The sequence below is a fragment of the Mya arenaria genome, chromosome 2 (genome assembly GCF_026914265.1).
Source record: "Mya arenaria isolate MELC-2E11 chromosome 2, ASM2691426v1".
Taxonomy (NCBI): Eukaryota; Metazoa; Mollusca; class Bivalvia; order Myida; family Myidae; genus Mya; species Mya arenaria.
In genome coordinates, this window is record NC_069123.1 from 10,381,464 (window position 1) to 10,401,047 (window position 19,584).

Below are 19,584 nucleotides of genomic sequence, written 5' to 3' on the forward strand. Positions count from 1 at the left end.
TCCCAACCCTTGCGCAGGATGTTCTTTCGAATATAAGTAAACCTCGTTTCCACAAAACACCCTATGCTCGGGTGGGGATAATCCTATCTTACACTTTCAGCATTGAAAGATACTTATAATCTTGAGTGGAGCAATAGCATACTTTAGCTACAGAAATTTAAGGTTTCAAAAGAACAACAACAAATAAATTGTTATAATACTTTATGTATAAGTCTGCAATTGTTTCCTAGTATAATTATGTGATTTCCATTTTTACATGTTAAACCAACACATAACTCCACATAATTAAATATCAACATTAGCCATTATTTGTGAATTCATCTTTAACATCGTCTTTACAAAATATTCATATAACCATGAATGTATCCAATTTAATGCTACACAATTTGACAAAATCTAAGTGCAAGCTTACTTAATTTCTAAAATTAATTACTAAAATTAAACACACAATTTTTTTTTACAAAATTCTAAATCTTGATCTCACGAGTTTTACGAGTTTCAAATAATTATCTTATTTCTGTTAGATATTCATTCATATATATCACAAAATTACTGTGGTATATACAATTTTGAGCATTTTACAATATTTTACTTCAGGAAAACTGTTTGTCTTAAATCAATTTACTCATGGAAGTAAAGTTCTCAAATTTGAGAAATATCCAGCAGATAGTTGTTTCAATTCTCCTTGAGAAATAAGACCAAAAGTTAGTTCTTGTTTATTTCTTACAGACAAAATCATTTTTGTATTATACTCTGATATACACAAATAGTCATTAATAGTGCACCAATATTGCATTTTAAAGAAAAATCTATACAATGCATTCGTTTAAAAGACTGTATAATTCTCCTTTAAGTGAAAGAATAATATATCTATATATAACAGATATGTCTTCTGATTACTATAAAAAATTTAAGTGAAAGCACAAAAAATCATACATTTATTCATTTTGTTCAGTGTAGGATCAATTTTTGTCTTTGTTTAACAATTTAAAATGATATGGTCTCATGTTATACACTGAGTAATGGTTAAAGGTTGTTAGAATCGTACACAGTACTTACAAAAATAAATTGTTTGATTTGACAGGATCTCATAACCATTTCTTTTCTGTTGGTACATACTAACAATCTTTAATCTTTTTAGTGGTCTACACTTTACTGTGTAAACTACCTACAAAATGGGCCAGCCACTGTTTATAACTATCCTTTTACCTGATTAAAATCAATACTGGCTGAATGTTGATTTACTAAAATACATGTTTTGGAAAAATAGAGAAATACTGCCTTCTCATTGGACAAAATAAAATGTTGACCACTAAAGTACATTAGTAAAAAAATAAATCGTGTGGTGATGCCTTATGATGCATAGTTATTTTCATTCAACCTTCAAGTCATATTTTTTCAATTAAAGTCTAAAATAACCTTTTGTAAAGATCTAAAATAATTGTGTAATTATAATTCTGATAAAACAGTATAAATTTGACAGTACCATTTTGAAATGTCATAATAATTTTTTTTTTACATAGTATTCGATTAGCCAGCACCAGTTAAAACAGCAGTTATCCAATTCTGGCAAACGCAAAAACACATCATCTATCTATGAAACTACATCTGCAATAACGAGAAGGGAAATAATGCCAAAACTCTTAAATGAAATTCCGGTATGCGTCATTCGCTCCCTTTTATAGTATCACTACATTTTATATAATTGGCACATATACGTCTGAAAAGATATTTAAAAAATAACAATTTATCTTTACAAATCAATTAAGTAACAAAACATCTGTTAAGTGAAAAATATAACAGAAAACAACAAAAGCACATAAATTACAACAGAAAACAAAAACACAAGGACACAACCACGATATTAAGACAGATAAAGTGAAAAAAAATAATCATGCATTAAACAATCAAGTTTGCCTTTACAAAAAGTGACTCCTCATTGCTACAGAAAAACAACAATAATAACTATGTAATCAATTTAACATAAAAAAACAACAACAACAATAACGCAACAGGCCTAAGGTTAAAGTCTTACATCATGTTTTACAATTGTATTTAAAATTAAATTTGATGAAAAAGATCATCATTTTATGGGTGACTCACAAATAAGAATATTTAAATTGATGTAGAAAAACTAAATTGACTTCTTCTTTAATTACGAAATCAATGAACCAATAAAATGTGCAACACTGGCCTCGAGGAGAGGGGGAGGTACATGTACTTCTTGACTTCTTCCTTAATTACGAAATCAACGAACCAATAAAATAATGTGCAAAAAAATAGCCTGGGGAGGACATACTTTTACTAATAAATTAGACAAATGTACAGATTTTCATGTGGCTTTATGTAGTTAACATTACAGGTCATTGCGGTTAAAACTTGACAGCACTGACAGTTTTGATCAGCTAGATTCAATATAAAATCATGATACACCACTGAAATACATGATACAATTCAATAAAATATTTCCAAATGATTTTAAAAAGAGCACTGCAAAGCAAACCAGCACGCTAGTCTGTTGTATTTTTACCATGCTGACAGGAGCAATTCTTGACAATTATTTAAGAAAGAGTAATGAATGCCTCTGGAAACATGTGTACCAAGTTTCAGTTGAATCAGTTTTTTTAGTTATGGCTAAGATAAAAGGTTTTGCTACGACGATGATAACAACAACAGCACCACGGCTATAATAAATATATCCTTTTAACATAAAAAAGATGAGCTAAATATCTATTTCAGGTTTCATCATGGATTTTATCAGTATGACCAGCACTGTCAACATTAACAAAACAATCTGATGGCTGAATATTTTATAACAATGACAAAGCATGTTTTGACTTGTACTTTGTTACAGTATGTGTTCTGCTTAAAAAAAAAATGAAGTCCAGCCCTAATTTGTTATAAACAAACACACAACATAAATATAACATTAACATTGCATGAAGTAATTTCTGTTGAGTCTTTCAACAATACATAACATTAAATTTAACATTTTTTTATTAATTGTCTAAACAGAAAACAGCCAAATCATTTTCTTTTATTTTAGTGGAATTTTACAATTAAAATTTAAATCATTAAGCTATATCGTTAAAATCAACAAAATATTCATCTTTTATCCACGTTAACAATTCTTCATTAAATATTACACAATCATACTCATACATGTAATCTTGCATAAATAAATTAAATTTGAGCACAAAGCACGGCTTTGATTCACAACTCTAATGATATGTAGAAAATATTCGTCAAGCCCGATATCCAATGAAATAATTACTGGCATAACTTCATGTAAGCACCATGATTTTGTGTACAAGTCAGTTAAATTTTAGCCGGTATCGGAGTTGAAAACAAAGTTGAGAAATTGATTTATATACAATATGTGGTGATCTGACAGATTTAAAAATACTAAAGTTATGACTAAAATCCTTAATACAATGGTCCCGTGCTGCTGAAAACATGTCATATTCTACGTCAGTTTAGAACATGGAATTATGTAAAATGTTAATGACTAAGAATGGCTGGCTTACTGCATTTACCCACCTTTCTTGATCATAAAGATTTTACAAATTACGTGTTTTAATTATTCCCTATTTTGGAAAAATTAATGTAAGCATGCATGACCAATTTTGAATATGACTCAGGATTTCTTAGCAACTTCATAAATACATGACTACGCTTAATATTTCAAATAAAAAGAGTTCAGTAATAAACTGCTATGATATAAATGAGGTGAATATAGCTGAAGTTCAAAACATAGTTATTGACTCTGTTATATAACATCACGCCATGCGTGACACATAATGTTCAAAACAAATTGTCGTCAAACTACTTAAACAAGTTAAGAAAGTGTTAAAACTTATATCAATGAGATGTCCTCGCTGTGCAGTAAAAAAAACATGTGAACTAATTTTTCGTACAAACCGAGACGAAACTTTACAAGGCTCCTTGGAATTCATGTACAACATGGTTATTTTATATTACAATTCGTACATTGTTAAACGTGTTCATTTTATATTATAATTTGTACACTGTAAAACGTGTTCATTTTATATTACAATTTGTACATTGTTAAACGTGTTCATTTTATATTATAATTTGTACACTGTAAAACGTGTTCATTTTATATTACAATTTGTACACTGTAAAACGTGTTCATTTTATAATACAATTTGTACACTGTAAAACGTGTTTATATTATATTACAATTTGTCCATTTATAACAGTCTTAATGAACAGTGTAAAAAAATGAGTGTTTTTTTCATTTCGCTGGAAAACGAAATTCGTGTTATATTTAAGTTGATCACAGACAATACTTATAAATACAAGTTGATAACAAGAAGAAAACATATTGCAATTGTTACTAGAAACATGATCATAGAAATATGAAATAGAAATAAATAGTATACTTAAAGACAAATCCTTCCGATTTCAACAAAAATGGCTTTCAAAGACAACAAACTTCAATTATTGTTTCTTTTTTAAAATAATGAGTTTATAAGAGACAGCTTTATAAAAGAATTAGAACTATAGATTTTTCTAACGCAATATATATATAGGGACCCTGGGTATACAGATTTCATTACAGCTTAAGAAATTTCATGTACAATTTTGTGATTTTTACCGTTTGAAAGGATTTAATGAGTAGAAAAATAATATGTAAAAAATTCACTGAAAAATTAATACATGATTGAAAGATTGCAAAATGGATAAATTAAAAATTTACATTTTTACCAAAGGCTTGATAAAATGACAATATTTTTGTTATTTGGTTTCCTTAATTGTCTATATGATTTACAATAATTTGTTATCACACTTACACCACTCATAAACATTGGTTAATTTATAATAACCATTAGCATATGCCCAAATGATAATTTAGTTAATGACCTAAATCATAAGGTTATGTTATATATACCACTTACATGAAAATCATACTTAAAAATACGGGATAAGTAAAGGTCAGACTTGGAAAAGAAAAAAAAAACACTTGAATCAGCAAAAACAACACCAATCAACAACAATCAACAGAACACATGGGGACTTATGAAGGACATTTACAATTAGACTTTGTATATAAGCATTTAAATATGGCGTACCAACCGGCTCAAAACTTAACTTATTATGACAAATAATATAGCTATAACTGTAAATTTATAGTGACAGCTGTGTTTTATAGCTGCTGCTGTATGTTATGCCTGCAAATGTTTTGAAACTACAGCTACAGCTGTATATTTATACCTGTAGCTGTAATTTACAGCTGCAACTATAAATAAAATCCAACAACTGTCTAAATATTACAGCCTGAAGGTATATTTATGGCTTTAAAATACAACAGGCTGTTGTTAGTATACAGCTGTAGCTGCATTAATGGAGCCCAAAGAATAGCTAGAGATATATTTTACAGCTGTATAGCTATACCTTGGAATACAACTACAGCTATGAATTACAGCTATGGCTATAAATAATCATATGTTGCTATACCATGGAAAACAACTACAGCTATGAATTACAGCTATGGCTATAAATATACATATGTTGCTATATCATGGAATTACAATTACAGCTATGGCTATAAATGTACAGATGTAGCCATACCTTGGAATACAACTACAGCTATGAATTACAGCTATGGCTATAAATGTACAGATGTAGCCATACCTTGGAATACAATTACAGCTATGAATTACAGCTATGGCTATAAATGTACAGATGTAGCCATACCTTGGAATACAATTACAGCTATGGCTATAAATGTACAGATGTAGCCATACCTTGGATACAATTACAGCTATGGCTATAAATGTACAGATGTAGCCATACCTTGGAATACAATTACAGCTATGAATTACAGCTATGGCTATAAATGTACAGCTGTAGCCATACCTTGGAATACAATTACAGCTATGAATTACAGCTATGGCTATAAATGTACAGATGTAGCCATACCTTGGATACAATTACAGCTATGGCTATAAATGTACAGATGTAGCCATACCTTGGAATACAACTACAGCTATGGCTATAAATGTACAGATGTAGCCATACCTTGGAATACAATTACAGCTATGAATTACAGCTATGGCTATAAATGTACAGATGTAGCCATACCTTGGATACAATTACAGCTATGGCTATAAATATACAGCTGTCTGCTATATTTCATAAGATGCTGTTGTTATATTGTTTATTTTGAGCCACTTTATACGCCATTATAAAAAGTAAGGAAGTAATCTTGAATAAAATATGTGTCAATAGACGGGGAATGTCAAGTACCTAACAATGATACTCTCGTCAGAACAACAGACTTCTGTTGTTTTGTTAAACACTGTTCACAGTCCAATGTCTATTTGAATACCATATTCAGTCCTACTATAAAATGCCTAGTGTTAGTCTGATCCATATATTACACAATTGCAAATAATAAACCCCTCCACTCTGATGCTCAACAAATATTGTACACTGAGTAGTTTGACAAAAATTGTGTCTTTGATCAAGTAAGAGGTATAAAATGGTTCTAATTAATTTAAAGGGACTAGACACCAGATGTTACAGTTGCAAGAAAAAGGAAGATTGTCAAAAACTTACATAAAATTAATATCGATGTGTACCACTCATTATATCTTACTGATGAGTCACACTGCTTATGAAACACGCATCTTACGCATTTTTTGCGCATTTTTTTAATATGAAATTTACTGGGGTTGTCTACCATGTAAATCCCAGTAAGTTTAAAAACATTGGATTATTTATCTGTACTCATAAACAGATATGATTTAAACTAGTTTAATTAAACCATTATGTACCATTTTTTAAAAGGGGAAACACAGATGGGACAGCAACATGATTGTTGCGTTTATTCTTTTTATCAAGTAAAATGATGTATTATTGGCCTCCTACTGGCTTAGTCTATAGCATTGACAATTCTAGGCTTGTTTTGAGGAAATACTGTATTTGCTGATTTTGCATTCATCTGGTGTCTAGTCCCTTTACAGACAAATATCCCTAAGATTGGTTTTACATCTATATCTAATGAAAACAGCGCATGTATAATTTTTATTGTTAGATGCACAAATTCATGATCATAATTACGACATACTTTGAGAGGCCCTGCTCAAATCTATTTGTAGATTAGCTGTTTTGAAAATAGTTGTCAATAAGTTGTGTCCATTGTTTAATAAAAATATATCTGGATATATGAACTATGAGGGCCTCAATTATTTTTTATCAGTGATATCTGATGGATGCAATATAACAAGTCCCTTGAACTGTTCTCATTCCAAATAAGAAAATAAGAACAGGGATATTTGTCTTTCATTAAAATATCAATAATCACAACTGGACTAAAAAATATCAAAACCCCCCAAAAATCAATCTTAAAAAAACAACATTGTCACAGCTATCTGCAATGAGAAAGCCCAAATGTAGCCCATGAATTTCGACTGGTTTATTGAAATACAATGGTGGATTATATCTTAATAAACTCACTGTTTGAAACAGTCAGTTTAACAAAATATAATTTCACTGTTTTCTCAGATTTTACCCGTTTCATTGTAAAAATGGTAACATAAATGCATACAATGCCGGGAAGAAAATGCAATGATTTCATTTATTTTTGTTCCTTGTTTGATGTCATTTGATTAAATTTTCGTGCGCTTTTCCTATTAAAGATCAATTAAATTCCATTTTTGTGAAATTATAAGCATGAAATAAAAAGAAAAAAATAATTAATTCAATGTAAGATAGCATTATATATCACCTTGTGAACACCAAAAGTAAATATTACTTTAAGTGCTCACTCGGTGAAATATATTCCATATCTTAAACTGAAACAAACAAAAATCCTCTATATATCAAAATTATCAAAATTCAAAAAAAAGCTTATAGCGCATATCATACGAAAAGGTCAAGATGCAAAAAGAGCATTCTTGATAAATTTTATAAATACAACGACAAAATCAGTAAAATATTTCAAGAGATAATGAAAATAGAATGCTTGCTTAATAAGAATTTTTTTATGCATAAAAAAATCTTTAAAAAAAAAATACTTTTCATTTTCCTTGTATTGGTTTATAATTTCATGGAATGTTACAATATAATGAATGCCCATTGGAAAAAATAGAAACGCTTTAATAATGATGAATATGGCAAATCTATGGCAATAAATTAAATGTGATTCTTCAAGTACTAATTTTAGTATTTCATTTTTAACTCTTTCAGTCCAAACTATTGTGTAATGATATCCATACTAGGTACAGCGCCATGCCAAAAGTGAGTGAACTTTTTTTTAATGGCTGCTTAATAAAAAAGTTTACTTGTAGAATAACTGAAGGGCGCCTAATCTTATAGTCCTGCTATACTCCTCTGAAACATAAATTCAAATGAAGGGATTAACCGTTAACTGAAGTAATCTTCAAGAGCACATGGCAGCCATTGAAAAAATTCACTCACTTTTGGCATGGCACTGTATTATCTTCTGAATACCAACATGTATTCACTCTTTATAGATTCAAATCAAATCTAATTTTACAAACATTGAACAAAAAATGTGTAAGTTATCGTTAAGAAGCTTGTGAACACAAACTGAGACAAAATTGAACCTTATAAAAAAAGTTTTTACTTTGAGCAAACTTAAAAAGCATTCCATTTTTATATTTTTTATCACAACGCTAACATAAAACAAGTATATCTGCTCAATATTTTCTTGCATATCCATTCACAACCCAATTAAGAAAAAATAATAATACTCTGACATCATTTCCAAAGCTCTACCAGTCCTTTACTATCAGTAATTAAAGGCGCACAATATAGGTTGAATCAATATTTTTTTTTTTTTTTTAATCCATTATCGTGTTTAACTCATTTGACTTTAATGATCAAAACCAAAAAAAATATTTAGGTATTTAAGATTAAAATTATTGTTTTTGCATCAACCGGTATTGTGTGCCTTTAAGTAGACACCCTATAACCATCATTTCCACCTTTGCCACTCTTACAATGTTAACAGAATTACCCTTGTGTAAAAAATACAAATGCACCCAATGCGTTTAACCTTTGTGCAACATAATGCATCCCAAACCTATCCCTAAAACCCCACTCTAGTTTACTGTATCGCCATTAGATTTGACGCCCCAGGTAGCACCTGTCCCTGCAAGGGGCCGTAATCCACTCTCTCCCCATCCACCATAATTATTCCCTCTTTTCCTTCCGGTTCTAAACGAAATGCGAGACATTTCACCATCTCGATATACTGTGAGGGAAAATCTATGTGAGTTCCTTTCTCTAACAAGCTCATCAGCTGAAGTAGTTCCCCCTTTTGAATCCCTGATTTAATAAATGAGAGGTGGATTATTCCATCGTTAAATCTAGCATCAGGGGCCATAATGCTGTCACTTCCGAGGTGGGTTTGATAGCATGCAGCCACTGACACAAACTCCTCATCAAGAGTCACCCAGTCTGATGGCAATGGCTTATCCAAGGGAGGTAATATTGAAGGAATTTTCCCGTCAACACTTTTTGGCAATCGAATAACTTCCTGTACACAATTTACACTACTTGTGTCCCCTGGTTTGCCGTTCCCTGAAACCATGTTATCAAGGTTATTTTCGGTTTCAAGTGCAAATTTGATTTCACCATTGGCAGGTGACTTTTCGTCACTACCTGTGTTCTCTGGTAAAGCATCGCCTGATGCCATTGATTCCTGCACATCGGCTAACTCTTCATCAATTTTTTCTTCGACTTCCTCAGATTCTGAGAAAGATTTTTTATTGTACAGTTTCCATGGCACTGATTTAGTTCTCAGTCTGTCATAAGCATCGTTATCACCATTTTCAAAATCGTCCATGGAGACGCGACGGTTTTTTGTTGGAATATGAAGTGATTTTGTTGTGTTATTGTTGGATGATTTTGGAATGTATTCTGACACGGGCAGGAATGACAGCCGTCCTTTATACTTCCGCAAAGCTGAAAATATAAAGTGTAATTATCTAAAATTATGGATGAGAAATCAATTATAATTAAATGTAAAGCAATTATTCGAGCACACTGAAAAGGCATTTCCGGTGAATTCAGCCATGCTGGAAAACTTTATCTGGCACCCCCCCCATGCTAGATGAGTCACGCGCTGTGACACAATACTTTTTATTTCTTTTATTATACACTTTATGTTAGCATTATTATGATATTTCAATAGATGAGTTCCATAACTCGGGCAGGCTCGGCAAAGCTCGGGCAGGCTCGGCAAGGCTTGGGCACGCTCGGCAAGCCTCATTGCCTAACAATGCAGGTGCCCTCAGGTCAGATTTTTGCTTTCTAGCCCAGAAACACATGAAAGATAGAAATTATCCAAAATGTCATTGAAATTAGTAAGCGAAAGTTATTTGCATGGAGTATAAGTCAACACACCTCCATTGTTTTTTTCAGTTGAACAAGGGGCATAACTCTACAATTATGAATCAAGATTTATGAACAAGGGGCATAACTAAACAATTATTAATAAAGAGTTATGGGTGTGGCAACATGTGTTCAAAGTTTCAATTGATTAGCTCATACATTTCTTTAGTCATGGTCGCCTCAGGGTAAAGTTTTTTTACAAAGACAATGTTTTCGTCGACATCAACACAGACAACATAATCAAGGCTCAGTAACCGCCATTTTACTGTCTTCGAAAAAACGGACGAGCTAAAATACACAAAACGTCATCATTGAGCTTAAAGCATGCAATAATTTTAAAGCTGCACTCTCACAGATTCAACGTTTTGAAAACTCTTTAATTTTTTGTCTTGGAACGATCCAATTTTTGTGAAAATCCATGGAAACCAGTTATATAAGACTGCTGACAAAAATTTAGATATCATTCATGTCATTAAAGGTACACTTTACGCCAATGATACGACAGGCGGTGTACATTTGTCTTGTATGTTTCAAAAGTTTTATTTCTGTTTATAGGCCTAGGGTTTTCCCTAGAGGGTTAAGGGAGGGTCTTGCACCTTGTCCTTTTTTGCAAGGACCCTGTCCTCATGGAGACCAGAATGTGCACCCTCCTGCCTTCAGGAATTAAATACTAAAATATTTCTTTTGTTTTGATTAAATTATGTATGCAAACAAACTTTACATATTTGGTAGTTGAAACCAAATATTACTTCAACTTTCTGACATTTTTTTTTATTTAAAACCTGGTTCAAACCCTTGGCCAAAAAAATGGTTCGGTTAGGGTTTACTTACATCCTTTTCGGAAACAGTTAAGGTAGGTAGGCTTTTTTTTATATATATATAAGTCTTTATGTAAGAACGTCATCATTACAGAATAGTGTTTAAGTAATCTTCTGTATAAAGCATTCAAGGTTTTAAACTACATATTAAACACTCACACTTAAAAAAATAAAAAATATTTCTTTTTTTTTTTACCAACTGACTATAAAAACGCTAGGGTAGGTGCCCCTATTTTGTAGGTAGAGTCGGATAACCCAAACCAAATGTATCTTTTTTAGGCCCTATGTTATATAAAGGTTAAATCTCATATGTGAGTTATCATGTACTATAATACACAATAATTAGTTTGTGCACATACACAGAATCCGTCTTAAAGCCTGCAAAGTAAATCTGGCTTCCCCGATGGCCCTGAACTTCTCGCTCTCGTAATCGATGTCCGCGATCAGACCCCAGCACACGGAAAGGAAGGAGTAAACGCGAGACGAGGGCTGTTCTATCATAACAAGATCCATCGGGATCACTCGATGTTTGATGAGGATAAATGTTGCGTGGAGAACTGGGTCACTCTCGATAGACTCACTGGAAAATACATGCAAACATACTTAAAATATAAATAACCCATAAGTAACAAATTGTTGCATAAGCATTGGGACTTCTCAAAGGTAAAAAAATAAACAGCACAATTCTTAGAATACCTCAAACAACTTATAAATCATTAAACTAAACATTAAATTGGTGTGGCCTAATGTCATATTGAGGACTATGTCATTTTGTAGACACACTGGTAAAAATAGCTCTATCCTTGAATTAACTCATGAATTTTTAAACAGTCAGATTTCCATTAAATATGGATGGCCGAAATATGTGTTCGGCTCTGGTAAAATACATGTTTCATTGTTCAATTCAGACCTTTCATTAAAGCATAATTATTTCTGCAGTGATAAATCTAATAATAATAAACTGAATTTTGAGCAAGATAATGAATCACATATCAAAACATTCCCCAAAGTTAGTTGTAATTGCTGAAACAAAGAACAGATTAGTGCATTTTCAAATCATCATGTTCGCAAGTGCTCATGAACTCTATTTTTCATTTAGTTGCGAAATTTCAATTGTATTTTATTTCATTTATACTGATTTATTTATATTTGCTAGATCGTGAAGACAGCTGAAAGCTGATACGGGGCTATGAGGAAGTACCCCCAATGGTGATCGAAATTAAGACCTCTTGGGTTAGAGGCTGACGTCTAAACCACTTGACTACATTTACATATACCTGGATTAAAGAACAGACTTTACTTTTTTGATCATATGCATCAAGTTTATGGATTAAGCAAAACTTCTTTGCAATTACAATGAGTAAGGACAAATTCTTAACCATATTTCAAATGATGAAAAACAGCAAGAAATTGTCGTAGCAAATCAATGCAGGTGGTTCTACCTAATGGGCTACTGATATCGAATTATTGTAAATGACGAATAATTACAAACCAGTTATCATTATCAACTATGTTTATTTGGTCCTTACATGTTGAAAAGAAACATCCATGAAATATTTAAATGATGAAGACTGATATGATAACCAGACGCCTATGGTCAAGGACACAGTATATCAAATTTAAGTACATTAAATGGACTAGACACCAGATGGTCCCAAATTTGGCAAATACATTATTTCCTCAAAACAAGCCTAGAATCGCAATTTTAGCTAGTATGAGGCTGATAATACATCACTTTACATGATTAAAAGAGTATTGTGTCGCTGTCTCAGCTGCGTTTACCCATTCAAAAATACTGCATAATGGTTTCCTTAAGTTTATAGGATCACACTCGCACGGAACATACATCGTACCAACCAGAGTGACTTATTATAAGTTATCATAAATTTCTTCACAATCGATTATAAAATATATAATGTTTAAACTAATCTCCTTGTACACTTGAAATGTTGAGATACTGTGAAGTACCTATGGTATTACACTAAAGATCTGCATAGCACCTCTTTACCAGGGTATTTTATGTTCTGTCTGGAAATATTTGACAAGACATTGAAGGCTTCCAATAAAAACCTAAAGATTTTCTGGAATTCAATTTCCAGTTGTTTATGCATATGCCCATGGCGTTTACTTTGATTTTTGTTTCCATATAAAAAATGTATTTGTTGTGATGTCTCAATTAAGCCATGAATCATGAGTTTCTTGAAATAATTTTTAGGTAGACGAATGATTTTTTGAGAATTATCTGATAATACTTTTAAAACATTGTTCCATTTGGCAAAACCATAAACAATGTATATTTTCAATTAAGCATACATAAAATTAAAGAAAATTGAGTAATGTAACTGTTTTTTTAATTTCCATTTAGTAAAAAATTGTTTTTATGAAAAACCAATCAATAGTATTAAGGCATCCACTACAGATAATTAGTGTTGACACTTATGCCTCCACTGATGGGATTACCGATTGATTCCGATTTAATCATTTAGAGAGTCTACGACGAAAAAAACCCACCATGTCTTTTCATTAATTGGTTATATTAAGTGAGTTTTTTAACCATTTGTGCATGCGCTCCAGCTTTTGTAGAGGCACTTGCGCCAAACACTAAGTATGTTACAATTCATTTATATTGCCTAATAAATGGCATAGTATTATAAGCAAAAAGAAACAATCACTTCATAATTTCATTATTTAATGAAATGTGTTTAAAAATGAAAAAACAACAACATAAAAACTACAACATGTTTCAATTCAATAGAAGATATATGATATGACCCTATATTGTTTTGCACTAGATTATTAATATATTTGCATTAACTTTGCAATTTTTAAGCGTAAGTAATGACACTGAGAAGATCCACACAAACTTTACAATATTTCATCCCTATACTTTAATTTGATTAAGTTGTTATTTTAGAAGAATTAAGTCAACCATTACTATTATTATCTTTGTATCACATTTACTGAAATGAGAAACTTTATGTCAAAATTTCATAAATTGATATTTAAATCAAATGCAAGACATGTTTTGAAGATTATAAAAAAATTGCCAGGTTATAGGATAAAGGATTTGGAGATTTGCATGGTTAAAAAAAACTGAAGAAAAAAAAACTGAAAAAAATGGTACTCAGATATTTTGTTATCTAGTCCTCCCTAAATGAGATAAATGTTTAAGCTCAAGCCTCAGCCAATAAGATTACCAATAGGATTCACATTTAATAATTTAGAAAGCCTCTGACAAAAGCAATCTCCTAATTTCCATGTCGTCATTAAATAATTTGATTTAATTAAGTGGATTATTTAGTAGCCCACACTTACCTGTTGGTTAGTATAGTTACAACACTTAGTCAATTATTATTTATTTTTGCTTTACTGAACAATTCACTTGGCTGCCGGGCTGCACCTGTCTCACACTTATAAATAAATATTTAGTAAAGCAAAAATAAACAATGGCTATTACCTAGTAAGCTTTTCTTGTGCGTTGTTGTTGATATATATAGTTAAGAGTTTTTTCAAGACTACTGTAAATGATTCAACCAATATAACCTTTTGAGCACCTAATTACTAATTGCCAGCCCCCCCCCCCCCCCCCCCCCAACCCATCAGTGCTTAAACAGTGAGATAAAAATTAGTAATTGGAAATAACAACTAGCGGTGTATAGCGGTAACACTATTGCTGTATAAATGAGCGTAAACACTATTGCCAGACAAATGAGGATAAACACTATTGCCCAACAAATGAGTGTTAACACTATTGCCGAATAAATGAGTGTTAACACTATTGCCAAATAAATGAGATTAACACTATTGCCAGACAAATGAGCGTTAACACTATTGCCAGACAAATGAGTGTTAACACTATTGCCAAATAAATGAGATTAACACTATTGCGGAATAAATGAGTGTTAACACTATTGCGGAATAAATGAGCGTTAACACTATTGCCAAATAAATGAGATTAACACTATTGCCAAATAAATGAGATTAACACTATTGCCAAATAAATGAGATTAACACTATTGCCAAATAAATGAGATTAACACTATTGCCAAATAAATGAGATTAACACTATTGCCAAATAAATGAGATTAACACTATTGCGGAATAAATGAGATTAACACTATTGCCAAATAAATGAGATTAACACTATTGCCAAATAAATGAGATTAACACTATTGCCAAATAAATGAGATTAACACTATTGCCAAATAAATGAGATTAACACTATTGCCAAATAAATGAGATTAACACTATTGCGGAATAAATGAGATTAACACTATTGCCAAATAAATGAGATTAACACTATTGCCAAATAAATGAGATTAACACTATTGCCAAATAAATGAGATTAACACTATTGCCAAATAAATGAGATTAACACTATTGCCAAATAAATGAGATTAACACTATTGCGGAATAAATGAGATTAACACTATTGCGGAATAAATGAGTGTTAACACTATTGCGGAATAAATGAGATTAACACTATTGCCAAATAAATGAGCGTTAACACTATTGCCAAATAAATGAGATTAACACTATTGCGGAATAAATGAGCGTTAACACTATTGCCAAATAAATGAGATTAACACTATTGCGGAATAAATGAGTGTTAACACTATTGCGGAATAAATGAGCGTAAACACTATTGCCGAATAAATGAGATTAACACTATTGCGGAATAAATGAGCGTAAACACTATTGCCGAATAAATGAGATTAACACTATTGCCGAATAAATGAGCGTAAACACTATTGCCGAATAAATGAGATTAACACTATTGCGGAATAAATAAGCGTTAACACTATTGCCAAATAAATGAGATTAACACTATTGCAGAATAAATGAGCGTTAACACTATTGCCGGATAAATGAGCGTAAACACTATTGCCAGACAAATGAGATTAACACTATTGCAGAATAAATGAGCATAAACACTATTGCCAGACAAATGAGCGTTAACAATATTGCAGAATAAATGAGCGTAAACACTATTGCCAGACAAATGAGCGTTAACACTATTGCGGAATAAATGAGCGTAAACACTGTTGCGGAATAAATGAGATTAACACTATTGCGAAATAAATGAGATTAACACTATTGCCGGATAAATGAGCGTAAACACTATTGCCAGACAAATGAGATTAACACTATTGCAGAATAAATGAGCATAAATACTATTGCCAGACAAATGAGCGTAAACACTATTGCCAGACAAATGAGCGTTAACACTATTGCCGAATAAATGAGCGTAAACACTATTGCGGAATAAATGAGATTAACACTATTGCGGAATAAATGAGTGTTAACACTATTGCCAGACAAATGAGCGTTAACAATATTGCAGAATAAATGAGCATAAACACTATTGCCAGACAAATGAGCGTTAACAATATTGCAGAATAAATGAGCATAAACACTATTGCCAGACAAATGAGCGTTAACACTATTGCGGAATAAATGAGCGTAAACACTGTTGCAGAATAAATGAGATTAACACTATTGCGAAATAAATGAGATTAACACTATTGCGGAATAAATGAGCGTAAACACTATTGCCAGACAAATGAGATTAACACTATTGCAGAATAAATGAGCATAAACACTATTGCCAGACAAATGAGCGTTAACACTATTGCCGAATAAATGAGCGTAAACACTATTGCCAGACAAATGAGATTAACACTATTGCAGAATAAATGAGCATAAACACTATTGCCAGACAAATGAGCGTTAACACTATTGCCGAATAAATGAGTGTTAACACTATTGCGGAATAAATGAGATTAACACTATTGCGGAATAAATGAGTGTTAACACTATTGCCAGACAAATGAGATTAACACTATTGCCGAATAAATGAGTGTTAACACTATTGCCAGACAAATGAGCGTTAACACTATTGCCAAATAAATGAGTGTTAACACTATTGCGGAATAAAAGAGCATAAACACTATTGCCAGACAAATGAGATTAACACTATTGCAGAATAAATGAGCATAAACACTATTGCCAGACAAATGAGCGTTAACACTATTGCCGAATAAATGAGCGTAAACACTATTGCCAGACAAATGAGCGTTAACACTATTGCCGAATAAATGAGTGTTAACACTATTGCCAGACAAATGAGATTAACACTATTGCCGAATAAATGAGTGTTAACACTATTGCCAGACAAATGAGCGTTAACACTATTGCCAAATAAATGAGTGTTAACACTATTGCGGAATAAATGAGCGTAAACACTATTGCCAGACAAATGAGATTAACACTATTGCGGAATAAATGAGATTAACACTATTGCCGAATAAATGAGCATAAACACTATTGCCAGACAAATGAGCGTTAACACTATTGCCGAATAAATGAGCGTAAACACTATTGCCAGACAAATGAGCGTTAACACTATTGCCGAATAAATGAGTGTTAACACTATTGCCAGACAAATGAGATTAACACTATTGCCGAATAAATGAGTGTTAACACTATTGCCAGACAAATGAGCGTTAACACTATTGCAGAATAAATGAGTGTTAACACTATTGCGGAATAAATGAGCGTTAACACTATTGCCAGACAAATGAGATTAACACTATTGCCGAATAAATGAGTGTTAACACTATTGCCGGATAAATGAGATTAACACTATTGCCAGACAAATGAGCGTTAACACTATTGCCAGACAAATGAGCGTTAACACTATTGCGGAATAAATGAGCGTAAACACTATTGCCAGACAAATGAGATTAACACTATTGCGGAATAAATGAGCGTTAACACTATTGCGGAATGAATGAGCGTAAACACTATTGCCAGACAAATGAGATTAACACTATTGCGGAATAAATGAGCGTAAACACTATTGCCAGACAAATGAGCGTTAACACTATTGCGGAATAAATGAGCGTAAACACTATTGCCAGACAAATGAGATTAACACTATTGCGGAATAAATGAGCGTTAACACTATTGCCAGACAAATGAGATTAACACTATTGCGGAATAAATGAGCGTAAACACTATTGCCAGACAAATGAGCGTTAACACTATTGCCAGACAAATGAGCGTTAACACTATTGCCAGACAAATGAGCGTAAACACTATTGCCAGACAAATGAGCGTTAACACTATTGCGGAATAAATGAGCGTAAACACTGTTGCCAGACAAATGAGATTAACACTATTGCAGAATAAATGAGATTAACACTATTGCCAGACAAATGAGCGTTAACACTATTGCGGAATAAATGAGCGTAAACACTATTGCCAGACAAATGAGATTAACACTATTGACGAATAAATGAGCGTAAACACTATTGCCAGACAAATGAGCGTTAACACTATTGCGGAATAAATGAGCGTAAACACTATTGCCAGACAAATGAGCGTTAACACTATTGCGGAATAAATGAGCGTAAACACTATTGCCAGACAAATGAGATTAACACTATTGCGGAATAAATGAGCGTTAACACTATTGCCAGACAAATGAGATTAACACTATTGCGGAATAAATGAGCGTAAACACTATTGCCAGACAAATGAGCGTTAACACTATTGCCAGACAAATGAGCGTTAACACTATTGCCAGACAAATGAGCGTAAACACTATTGCCAGACAAATGAGCGTTAACACTATTGCGGAATAAATGAGCGTAAACACTGTTGCCAGACAAATGAGATTAACACTATTGCGGAATAAATGAGCGTAAACACTATTGCCAGACAAATGAGCGTTAACACTATTGCGGAATAAATGAGTGTTAACACTATTGCCAGACAAATGAGCGTAAACACTATTGCCAGACAAATGAGCGTAAACACTGTTGCCAGACAAATGAGATTAACACTATTGCGGAATAAATGAGCGTAAACACTATTGCCAGACAAATGAGCGTTAACACTATTGCCGAATAAATGAGTGTTAACACTATTGCCAGACAAATGAGATTAACACTATTGCCGAATAAATGAGTGTTAACACTATTGCCGAATAAATGAGCATAAACACTGTTGCCAGACAAATGAGATTAACACTATTGCGGAATAAATGAGCGTAAACACTATTGCCAGACAAATGAGATTAACACTATTGCCGAATAAATGAGTGTTAACACTATTGCGGAATAAATGAGCGTAAACACTATTGCGGAATAAATGAGTGTTAACACTATTGCGGAATAAATGAGCGTTAACACTATTGCGGAATAAATGAGCGTAAACACTGTTGCCAGACAAATGAGATTAACACTATTGCGGAATAAATGAGTGTTAACACTATTGCCAGACAAATGAGCGTAAACACTGTTGCCAGACAAATGAGCGTAAACACTGTTGCCAGACAAATGAGATTAACACTATTGCGGAATAAATGAGT

General features: G+C 32.2%; 1 protein-coding gene across 4 annotated transcripts in view; it reads right to left on the reverse strand.

The window, feature by feature from the left end:
* Window positions 1-188: 188 nt before the first annotated feature.
* LOC128207994 (sphingosine kinase 1-like) overlaps window positions 189-19,584 on the reverse strand; it is a 53,165-nt gene continuing 33,769 nt past the window's right edge. Inside the window, exons 5-7 of one of the 4 annotated variants that reach the window (XR_008256814.1) lie at window positions 11,567-11,787; window positions 6,046-9,960; window positions 189-5,946 (exon numbers count right to left, since the gene is read on the reverse strand). Coding sequence is in view for 1 of the 4 variants with exons in the window: in XM_052911241.1 (XP_052767201.1) it covers window positions 9,101-9,960; window positions 11,567-11,787 (1,081 nt within the window). In the remaining 3 variants the exon portion in view is untranslated. Of the gene's footprint in view, window positions 9,961-11,566; window positions 11,788-19,584 lie in introns of all 4 variants that reach the window. The other 3 variants (XR_008256813.1, XR_008256815.1, XM_052911241.1) reach the window with 3 other exon arrangements.